Genomic DNA, 12,449 nt, shown 5'->3' with positions numbered 1-12,449 from the left:
GGCCAAGGTCTCCCCCTCTTCTGAAGCCATCACATTTGTGTTGTTTACATATTCCCTTGTGTGGTTTCCCTGAGCACTCTGACAATGAGTGTAACAGAGCCCTTCATATATCTAACCTATGTCTGAAGGCGCACACCACCCAGAAGCCACCCAGACCCTCCGCCTGCTTAAAGCCTCTCCATGAAGATCAGGCAGGAATGGTTCCCCCGTTGACACTGCAATAAACAACGGGTGAGGCATCACTGCCAGTCTGCTGCTTTCTCAATCCCTCTCAACCTCTGGTGTCCTGTTATGCTTTCCACCTTCACCTACACCCACTCAGATGGAATCAAGACTGAGCAGTCGATGGTGGGGCGGCGGAGCCCCTAATGTATCTGAAGCCAGGGTTCAATGGCATTACAGAAGAGCAGATGGCTCACTGTGCCCCAAAGGGAAGATGGTTCTAGGAGGCTGTCACTTGGTATCCCAAAGCTTGGTCTCCTTGATGGCTACTGTGGTAGTGGATCTGTTTTAATAGGGTCTGAGAAAAAGAGCCCAGAAGCCGGGTATAAAGCACTTCACTTAGGCTAGCTCAGTAACTTGCAGGACACTGAACACAAAAATGGGTCAATTCATGGATGAGTGAGTGATTGTGTGGATGGATAGATGAAAGACTGTATAAGTAAAAGTATGCGGGCACTCTCAGTTCTAAGTCAGACCTACTGCTATTGTCTATATTTTTGTAAGTGGAAGGAATTAATTAGTTTGCGCCTAAGTCAGGTGTATCTTTTGTGTGCTGGTCCAATATTTCAGTGACAGTTATCCTTTTTGTCAGCATGATGTCCCTCAGTGTTGTCAGACTCATCTTTTCTTTTCTCCCTTAGGTTGACCAGATCATTGGAGAAGGTGGGAGAGTATCATGGAAACAGCAAGGAAAAGTTAGTCACTTGTATGTTAAATATGGATGGCATAAGGGGGAGGCTTGCTATAAGGCTTCAGACTTACAGCGCTAGTACAACGCAATGTACAGCCCAACATTCCACATCCGCGTCATCAACTGGGATCAGTCGCAGATACAGCTGGTGTGTGATGATGGAGGAGAATGTCCAGTCTGTCCGAACTATGGTGAGATTGTTGTGTCAGTGTTTGGTCACACACTTTTGAATAGGAATTCAGTGTTAATAAGATCTATATACTATCAAGAAAATGTGTTTTTGATTACAATGCATTTCTTGCTAAGATCAGGGCTCAAGGGCAGTCAAGCCCACGCCTGGTCCTTCATTCTGTGTTTCATCAAACATGTCTAACACATCCATGAAGCCCCCCAATTCGTCCGTCTCCTCTTCATGCACAGAGGAAACCCTTGCTCCACTCATCCCACGACCCTCTGGGAGTTGTACCCAACTCTTCAAACTCTCAGGAGACCCTCTGGAGCTGGTAGCTTCAGGTGCCCTCTGGTGACTCTTTGAGATTTCTTCATGACTACTCCCTCCACTCCCCGTCCCTACCCTGGGCAGTGTCTGGTGACCACAAGGAACCTAGAACATGTGAAGAAGCAAAGATAAACCTCACTCATTGACCAAGATGTGGCAGGCAACAAATATACTGTTACAAGTGGGTCAAAACTCTAAAATATTGAGGGATCCTTAGATAGGGACTCCCTCCTCAGCACAGCTTGCATGCAAACCCAAGGTAGCCTCCCATCATCTCTATGCATAGGCGTGTCCAGCAGAGCCTTCATTGCATAGCCCTGGTGTCCCTTATCTGCCCCACCCATCACCATGGGCACCGTGAAGGTATTGGTGATTGTAAGAAGCTGCTGTATGAGTGGAGGGGGAGGGTTCAACCTCACCACCTCATGATATAACCACAACCTTAGCCAGGGAGAACCTCAAACCTCACTAAATTACCGTGAGCCCAGACCCCTGGTAGCCATGGCACAGAGCAGACAGGCTTAACTTAGAGGCAATGTGTAAAGAACTTAGGTTGTACGATATTACCAGGCGTGGTTTTACCTCATACGCCTCTACCACACATATTCAACCGCGCATACCGTTACAACTCTTGTACATCCTTTAACACTAAAGCACACCACGCACACTTTCACCACACGCACCCTTTCTGTATCTTGTTATAGAATGTAAAGTAAACTTACTTACCTGTATGTAGCATTCTCTTTTCCGATCGTCCGTGCTGCTTCAAAGTGCCCTAGTCTCTGTAAAAAGAGATGTTCAAGCCCCTACGTCCTCAAATTTTTATTGAAAGTTAAAAAGGGCTATTGAAGTGAGACAGAAGAAGGAAGAGTCAAGACATTTCTGCTCCTGGAGTTTATTTAAACTGTAAGTGTAATTACATTGTTTCCTGCTGACACTTTTTTATTTTTCATTGCTGCATATTATATCTTTTTAAAATATAATGTGCACTGGGGTACCTGAGACTGTAAACTGAGACTGTATTTAACAGAATTTTCAAATCAAAAAAGGACTAGAAAATATTAGATAATTATTGGATAATACAAGCCATATTCACCTAAAAACACACCAAAACACACCCAAACTAAGCCAAGTACTATATGGACGAAACAAATACATTCCTTTAGCCCTAAAACACAAGAACCGTAGCCCACACCAAGTTTAACCTTTATAAACCTTCCACACAAGGTGAAACACTGCCAACTACTGATCAATTGAGTGATGAAGTCATTTTCTTAAGTCTTGCAGTGTAACAGTTTTTTGAGGTAAAAATTGTTGGTAAATGTAATCCAAATAAAAAACTTCGGAGTAACGGCTCTATCCCAAGTATTTATGCAATACTCAAACACAAGAAAAATCTTAAACTGAATTTATAATAGAGTTCATTTTAATAAATAAAATGACACCAAAGCAGCAGCAATTAAATAAGTAGAACAGGAGTTATGAATTTTGAAATGTTAAGGTTAAAAATGGCACCAAAAGCACAAAGTGATAAATGCGATCATCTGGATGTGCTTGACTGAGATATGGGTACATTTTAAGGCCGACCACGGTGGAGCGCGGATCAGTGTCAGGGACCAAGTAGATTCCAGTGGAAAGTTTTCCCTTCAGGCTCAGTCTCTGGGAGTGAAGTTAAAACTCTTCCGCAGTGCAAGGCAGCAGGCCAGGGGCAAAGAATGCTCCTCTTCTGTCAGAGTGATCTGTCCCCAGGATAGGTTTGTTGCTAAGAATGGTCCACCTCTAGATATACCCAAGCCTTAATAGCCGTAATGGCACAAGTCAGTGGGTGCATCAAGCGAGGGAAGGAAAGGATGGGAACAGCAGGGAGGGAGACCTGAAATGACAATGGCAATAAACAACTCCTTAGTCATCTCTACATCATGCATCCATAAACAGTCAATGGGTTGGGTGTGTGACCTCTTATACCTGTAACAAAAATGAATATCACCTGAGGACAACAAAAAAGAAGTACAAGGCCCCTGTGGATAAACACAGATGACCTGGGCCGTTGTACAAAAATGGGGACACAGTATGGTTATCTACCAAGAATATACGATTTAAAAAGCACAGCGTGTTTAACCCAAGGTACATGTGGGAAACATAGAAGAAACCATTCCTAGGACATGCATTACACTCTACTAAAGAAACACGCTTGAGGGAATACACAATCTCAGGCATATACTTGAGTATCTCTTGATATTAACCTACCCTTTCTAGACTCCACTGTGCTTCACAGGGATGGAGCGTGGTCCAATACCACTCCTTATTACCCTGTTAAATAGAACCAGAAGAACAAACGGTACATAACTCTTTACTCCTGAATCACGTGCATTAATATAATACTGTTTTTGGAGTCCCAATCCACTTGAATGGTTAAACCACCATTAAAAACTGAAAGAAAACAAGATATAGAACAAATATTGCGGTCACTTGGAAGGAATGCAATGTCACAGCTGCGTGTAATGCTGGCTGAGCATAATGTTAAACTGAGCCTGGCTGGTTAGATAGAACTAAAGCGAGCCTTCCTCCACACAAGCAAAATGCTCACCAACAGAGGACAGGAAGGTATCCAGTCACATGGGAAAACAACATGGATAGAGTGGGTCGGAGCAGCGCACCCTTACCAGACCTCTCCGGAATTCAGGATGCCAACAACACTGCTAGGACAAAGAATTCCCGACACCGAGGCGAGTACTGCTTCCTCCTTTATTGCCGGTGCTCGCAGTGTCGCACGTAGCGCACAGCCTCTTGGGAACGGTAGTTTTTGTTTTACTTTCAGCATCATGAGCCCTGTGTTACGAACAGCGGTACAAAATACAGTACATAGATTAGTTACAAGGCTACATCAGCGCGCTCAAAGCACTGTGCACATAACAGTACATCCCCTCCCTAGCGAAAGCGCACTAGGGGGCCTGGTTTCTGCGGGAATCGTCTGTGAAAGAAAGATACTAGTCTTGGTGCATGAGCACCAGAGGCTGGCTCCCATTAATTCACTTCAGGGCCATAACCTTTCCAGGCCTCTAGATACCATAGTCTGCGGCCACGCTGCTTGGAGTCTATTATACTCTGCACTTCATATTCTGCGTCATTGTTGACTAAAAGAGGAGGCTGCTGTTTCGACTGGTGTGTAGGTAGGCTTAAATAAGGATACATGAAAGACGGGGTGGATCCGTAGATGTGATGGTAGATTCAGCTTCAGTATCACTGGACTAATGCATTTACTAATTGCGTATGGTCAATGTACCTGGGGTTAAACACGCTGTGCTTTTTAAATCGTATATTCTTGGTAGATAACCATACTGTGTCCCCATTTTTGTTCAATGGCCCATATCATCTGTGTTTATCAACAAAGCCTTGTACTTGCTTTTTGTTGTCTTCAGGTATGCTTGTGTTTTCACCACGATTTTCTAAATATGGGCCACCCTCTTTTTGACTTCTGGTAACTTGGAGTTTTCTGTTGGATGGATAAAGGGAAAAAATCCTGGATGGTGTCCATAGGTACAGTAAAACGGGGAGATATTAATGGAGCTATGGGGCCTATTAGCAACAAATAGTGATATTTATTGCTAGATGCGCTTAGTGCATTTTTTTAACGCCACCTATCGCTGGATATTATCTCAGAGATAACGTGCTATTAGCAACGTTTATCTCTAAAGCGATAAAATATCCGGCAATAGCGGTGAAATGCGAGAATATTGCTGAAAATCCAGCGATATTCTTGCATTAACGTCAATGGGGGCTCAATCTGATAATCCACCCCCCATTGACTATACAGGTAACAACTTTTTAGCAGGCGTTAGATTATATCGATATTCGTGCCTAGCGTAATATTTTTTATAGCTTTGTCTGCCTTGCTAAAAGGCGATAGCTCTGTTAGCGACTGTTTACAGTCGCTAACAGTTTGGGTACACCCACTTTGCATGTCATTAGCGATAAATATCGCTGACATGCAAAGCGAGCCCCAAACCTGTAGCTATCGCCTAAAAGCTGTCTCTAACTGCTGTTAGTGACAGCTTGCTAACAGGGCGACAAAAATATTGCAGCTTTAGGGCTAAAAAGTCCCGCTAAAGTGACGATATGGTCCTTGATAACATGCCCCCCATTTGTGGCGTTGTTATAGGCCATTTCAGTTAGCCAAAGACAATCCACCCATTCCACCTTGCTGTTAACAATATAGCAACGCAAATACTGCTTAAACGTCTGGTTGAGACGCTCTGTCTGCCCATCCGTTTGTGGGTAGAAACTCTTAGACAAGCCTGTATTTATATGTAGAGACTCACACCACACTCTACAGATCTGGGACGTGAACTGAGAACCCCTATCTGATACAATGGTACTTGGTAAACAATGCAAGCAAACTACTTGTCTCATTAGTAATTGAGCTCACTGGCACGCTGAAGGAACCTTCTTACATGCCACAAAGTGTCCCATCTTAGATAAATAGTCTACGACTACCAGAATCACGGTAGATCCTTTATCCATCGGTAGACTAACAGAGAAGTCTAATGAGATGTTCTCCCAAGGCCCCTTCGGAGTAGGGAGAGGCTGCAATAAACCCTGTAGACGTAGGTGGCCTGACTTCATTTTTGCACATATTTCACATGTTCTTATCCAGTCTTTAATGTTCACCTGGGAAGACAGCCACCAAAATTGTCTGTTTATGCAATCCACAGTTTCTTTATCTGCCATTCTTTATGGCTCTTTAGCCAGGTTCTCCACTACTTTCTTGTGGAACGTTTCCAGTTGTATAAAACACAGGATTTTGGCGGGGTCAATGATTGATTGTTCCAGTGTAATGTCAGGGTGTGTAGAATATGACTGCCTAGTGAGGGCATCTGCTTTTCTATTCTCATAGCCAGGCCAGTATGTGATAACGAAATGGTATTCTGAGAAAAACAACATCCATCGGAGTTGACGAGGGGTTAAGTGTCTATCGGCTGTCATGAATTGTAAGTTCCGGTGGTCGGTATATACCGTAACCACATGCTTGGCTCCCATTAGAAAGTGTCTCCATTCAATGAAGGCATACTCAATGGCTAATATTTCCTTTTATGCTACATTGTAATGCCTTTCTGCTTCATTCAGTTTTCTCGAAATATAGGCCACTGGATGAAGTTGGCTCCTGGATGAGTGTCTTTGAGATAACACGACTCCCAACGCAACATCAGAGGCATCAGCCTCCACATCGTATGGTTTCTATGGATCAGGGTGCACCAGCATGGTGTCTGTTACAAAGGCTGTTTCAATGCAAGGTATGCATTGTGGGCCTCTTTACTCCACTCAATTTTCTGTGCTTTTCGCAGCAGTTGTGTAATGGGTGCGACCAGTTTGGAGAATTGGTTGCTGAATCTACAATAGAAGTTCGCAAAACCGATAAAGCACTGAACATCCCGAATGTTCTGGGGAGGAGGGCAGTCCTTCAAAACTGTCATATTTCTTTCAGCCATTTCCTGTCAGGAGGGAGTAAGCATGACCCCCAGGAATTCCTCTGTTCGAACGTGGAATTCACATTTGCTTAGTTTGCAGAACAGGTGGTGTTTCTGCAGGATCTGTAGTACGGACTCCACATGTTGAGTGTTTGCGTTCTCATTTTCTGAATATATAAGAATATCATTGATATACACCACAACGTATTGGTCCAGGATCTCATGTAGGATATCATTTAAGAAGTATTGGAATGCTTCGAGTGCGTTGCATAACCCGAACAGCATCACTAGATATTCAAACAATCCATAACGGATCTTACATGCCGTTTTCCACTCGTCGCCACTCATTATGCGAGCCAGATGAAAGGCTCCCTTGAGGTACTATTTGGTGAATATATTAGCCTTTTTTACTAGTTCTTGTAATACAGGGATTAGCAGTAAGGGGTATAGGTGCTACACCGTGATAGAGTTCAAGGCTCTGAAGATAATATTGGCCCTAAGCTCGTAGTTAGCCTTTGGTATTAAAAAAAGGGGTGAACCCGCATTAGATTTAGAGAGACGGATAAATCCTAGCTCCAAGTATTTAGCCAGATAGGCTCTCGGGTGGATATTCTCCTGCTCTGTCAAGGCGTAAACTCTCCCACTAGGTACTACTGCCCCAGGAACAAGGTCAATTTGACAGTTGTACTGTCTATGGGGTAGTAGTTCTTTCGCCTGGACAACGTAAAACATGTCTACATATTCCTGGTAGACTGCGGGTAATTGGATGTTCTTTTCAGCTGCTATGTCTATAAACATCCTGAATGCCAGTGCTGTAGCAGGTCCGCCTGGTACATTTAGGTAAAGCTCCAAACAGTAGGGAGAATTCATGTGCACTGTACTTGTCATCCAATTGATTTCAGGACTGTGTTTACCCAACCACAGAATACCTTGGATAATTCCATATTGCGGAGCTTGTATTATGGTAAACGTTATATACTCTCTGTGGGAAGCCCTGTATTGCACATCTATCTTCTAAGTCATAGCCTGTAGGTCCTGTATCTAATTTCCTACAGTCTACAGCATAGACCTCTTCTGGCTTATCCTTTGGCACTAGGCCTATGCCTATACGTTTTGCTTCTCCTATATCACTCTACATGCCCGTGGCTCCAGAATCTATCATGGCTGAGGCTTGTGTCCACTCTGATTGTACGAGCAGCAGTAAGTCAATAAACAAATGTTCCTGTGTAGATGGGTCGCTGTTAGGTAAGGAAGGGAGGTGTGCCTGGTTCCAAGAAACCCTTTCTTTATTCCTTGAGTCGGCTAGTTTTCCTGAGCAGTTTTTATGGCGTCAGTTGCAATTCTACTGCTAAAAAAACTGTTAATCTTGGGTTTCACAGGGCATTCCTTGACCAAATGGCATTTTTTGCCACAATATAAGCAAAGGCCTTGTTTACAACAGACGCCTTTCTCCACTCGAGTTACTGCTGCTCGAATAGTTCCAATATCCATTGGTTCAGATCCTGAAGCGTTGTATGATTCGGTGGTTCTCTGACGTTCCAAAAAAGGCATACTTCTCTCTCTCCTTTTGTGATCTCCTTTTCTCTCACTGAGTCTATGATATAGATGCAGTACACGGCTCATCAAATCTTCACAGGTAGCTGGTTTTGGGTCGATCGGTGTGATAACATCGTTAAGCTCTTCCCGCAACCCTTGATGGAAGAGGGCAGCTTGTTTAGCCTCGGGCCACTTCATTTCGGCTACTAATCTCCTAAATGTGTTCAGAAATACCAACAGGTCCTTATTACCCTGCCTCAGCTCTAATAATTCCCTATCAGCTGTAAAGGATTCCGCGCGTCTATCAGAAACCTTCAAGAATTTAGGGGCATATTATCAAGCACAGTGATAACATTATTGCCACTTTAGCGACAGAAAACTGCAGCTAAAACGGTGATAATGGGCTTGATAATATGGCCTTGTGAATTCCAATAGAAGCCCATGTTGACATAAAAACATGGGCTTCTATTGGAATTCTCAGGGGCATATCATCAAGCCCATTATTGCTGCTTTAGCTGCAGTTTTCTGCCGCTAAAGCGGCAATAATTTCAACCCCTGTCCTTGATAATATGCCCCTCAGTTATAAATGCCCCCCAGTCATGTAGTAGGGAATCGTCTCTATTTACCAAAGGCACTGCCCATTGTGCAGCATCTCCGGCTAGATAAGGGATAAGAAAGACTACTCTGGCGTGGTTAGTAGGCGTACAAGAAAAGTGGAGCATGATCTGCATTAATTAATGGGTAGGAAATACTGTCAAAGTGATCGATCCTCAGGATCAGTTTGTTGCTAAGAATTGCCCACCTCTTGATATAACCAAGCCTTAATAGCCGTAATGGCACAGGTCAGTGGGTGGACCTGATACGACAATCACAATATGAAACAACCCCTTAGTCATCTCTACATAATGCATCCATAAACAGACAATGGGTTGGTTGTGTGACCTCTTATACCTGTAACAAAAAAGAATGACACCTGTACATTGAGAGGGTTTGGTAAAGAGAGTGACCTCGATGTGGGGATTCCGATTTCTCTGTTATGGTTGCAATGTGGGAAACATAGAAGAAACCATTCATAGGACATACAACACACTCTACTAAAGAAACACGCTGGAGGGAATACACAATCTCAGGCATATACTTGAGTGTCTCTTGATATTAACCTACCCTTTCTAGACCCCACTATGCTTCACAGGGATGGCACGTGGTCCTATACCACTCCTTATTACCCCTGTTAAATAGAACCAGAAGAACAAACAGTACATAACTCTTCACTCCTGAATCATGTGCAAGTATATAATACAGTTTTTGGAGTCCCAATCTCCTTGAATGGTTAAACCACCATTAAATCCAAAGGAAAACAAGATGTAGAACAAATATTGGGAAGTGTAGAGGAGAAACCCAGCTTCCAAATAGTCGATGATGACTCATTGTACCACTAGTCAAGATGTTATTGCGGACACTAGCAGGGAATCGTATACACGGATTGACAAGAGCAATGTCACCGCCGCATGGATTGCTGGCTGAGCACAATGTTAAACTGAGCCTAGCTGGTAAAATAGAACCAAAGGGAGCCTCCCTCCGCACGAACGGCATGCTCACCAATGGAGGACGAGAAGGTATCCAGTCACGAGGGAAAACAACATGGGTAGAGAGAGTGGGTGGAAAAGGTCTCATGGAAGCTATTGGCTTTTGGCAGGAAAGCTGTGAGTGGCGGAAATTCAAATTTTAAAGCTCAGAGAAGGTTACTCGCCGCTGGATACTTTTCATACCTTCCACTTTTGAGCTCTACCTTCGGACTTTGCCACAATTTTGAAGCTCAGATTCTTGCAGTGGGGCAAGGCTGCACCTTAGGAGGGCTCCACTGGGCCAGATACCTTCTCTGCGAGGTCCCACTAAATCACATTTGCTGCTGCAAATAAGAATGTCAAGGGAAACCTGAATCTTTTGCCCAGCTACAATGCACCTTAATCAGATCGGTTTTGCAGGTTGTTCCTAATCATTGTCTGGTCCCATAGCAGAAGTCAGAAAAAACGATATTTCTGCAACACACATAAAAAGAGGTAAACACCTCTTGTGATTGTTTTTGTGCAGGAAGGTGTGCCTTTGTTGTAATCACACCTACAACGCAGACACACTTGTGTCATGGTGCAAGGGTGCCTGTGTTGGCACATGGTAGCCCATTGTGCACCAGTGCATTGGATAAGGATAAAGAATGTGCTGTACTTTTTAGATACGGTCCATTCTTGCTCTTTTCTTTTGATGCAGTGCAGCAGGAAGGTTTGCGGCGCTGCTGTGCGTCAAAATATTATAAATGAGGCTTTCAATTAATAGGACCTAGGCACACAAGTTACCCTACACCAGAGACATGTAGGTGAAGTTGTGCCAAATTCTGTTGTACAGTTTTTAGTGTTCATGGGCCGTGGACCTGGATCTTGGTCGCGGAGCCCAGGGCACTTTCAGAGTCGAAAAGCATCTGCTTTTGCTCACAATTACCAACAAGTGGGGCAAAAAATGTTGGTTAATCCTGCAAAAAGCCATTTTTTTACACAGAAACAGGTAAAGGTTTCGGTGCAACACGAACAGCTTGATTTGTGGATATCTCACATTAGTAATATATGTAGTCCAGTCATGAAGACTCATAACTTTATGGGCCTTCTACTCCTGGTAACAGATTAGACTTCGGTTTTCCAGAGGTTACAGAGGCCATTGTAGCTGGTCTATCTTGCGAGGCGCCAGGTCCAGACAGCCTCCACATGAACCTCTAAAGGAATAAATTGACATTATGGACCCCTGCAGTTAACAGTAAAATCAATGCTGCCAGCGAGTCAACCATTCCAACTTCTTGGTCACCAGCTATCAATGCGGTGATTCATTAGAAGGAAAAAAAGGTATCCCTGTAGTTACTGCCTCATTTGTTGAATTGACTCTTTGTTAAGGTTTAGATCAGAGTCAGCATAAATAGATTGCAAGCCTGGGTTCAGGAAAGCAGGATTTTATGGGACGCATCGCATGGCTTTAGAGAAGGTCTTAACCCGCATTTGCTGTTAGTCGTCGAGGCTTGTGTGATAGGTTTTTAATCAATGTATTAAGGGTTGAGTAACTAGTTAACATGGAGAAGTCTTGTTCGTTATCAGAATTAAAAAGACAAATCGCTTCATCAACCAAGATCGGCCATGCACCACAAACCCACAGAATCGAGAAAGAGCTATCAATCTGTCAATCTTTTCCTTGTCTGGCCAGGGTGAGTTTCCCCCCAGCACCTTGACTATTACCGCTCACACAAGCCTCTATGACTGAAATTCATTATCAATGTCTATGTAATGCTATGTGATATAGCTGGAACAATTGACCTATGTCAGGTCGGATTGGTCTCACTTTGTGAATTTGATGTATATATGTCACATCACCTCTCCCTTGTCCACCCCTTCACGGTTTCACTTTGACCTAAAAACACCCCGTCCATCCTTTCCACACTAGAGCTCCCTTTTTAAAAAATATTTGAATTGATTGTAGTTGAAAGAGCAACTATGTTGCCGAAACTGAAGTGCATATTTGTTTTGAAAATAAATTGCATTCCCTGCAGTTTAATTTAAATTGGCATTGTGAATGCTGTTTATGTTTATTCTGTCTTTAAAAATTGTTGCTACTGAGACCATATGTCTGTTGTTCTGCAATTTTGACCGGGGTCTGGTAGAATTTTGTGTATCCCCAATGAGTCACAACACTCAATTTTCTTTCCTGCCCACGACATGCTTCTTTATGCAGTCTTAGATCTTCCATTGAGCAAGGTTCAGAGGGCGTGTCCCGGTTCCTCCTGTGGACTGTAGCCGGTAGTATTCTCTACGGCTTTGGTGGGATCTGCCATTATGTAGGGTCGTGTTTCAGATATGATGGCGCCAAGCTCTACCTCCTTTATCTAATGCCAATTACCTGAGAGCCTTACTGGTTGAGATTTATTGTGTAATGCAATGAGGGTGGCAAATTTAATATTAAACGTAACTGCTCAATGATCAGACCATAAAAAAGGTAGGGCTGC

At 43.5% G+C, this 12,449-nt stretch overlaps 1 protein-coding gene across 1 annotated transcript in view; it reads left to right on the top strand.

The window, feature by feature from the left end:
• The first annotated feature begins 436 nt into the window (after positions 1-436).
• LOC147725829 (uncharacterized) overlaps positions 437-12,449 on the top strand; it is a 278,179-nt gene continuing 266,166 nt past the window's right edge. The window contains 2 exon segments of the mRNA XM_086963363.1: positions 437-460; positions 864-1,104. Coding sequence (XP_086819489.1) covers positions 437-460; positions 864-1,104 — 265 coding nt within the window.

Source organism: Lissotriton vulgaris, chromosome 3_1 (genome assembly GCF_964263255.1).
Source record: "Lissotriton vulgaris chromosome 3_1, aLisVul1.2, whole genome shotgun sequence".
Classification (NCBI taxonomy): Eukaryota; Metazoa; Chordata; class Amphibia; order Caudata; family Salamandridae; genus Lissotriton; species Lissotriton vulgaris.
The sequence above is the reverse complement of the archived record's forward strand: the minus strand, read 5'-3'. Positions and strand labels throughout refer to the sequence as shown.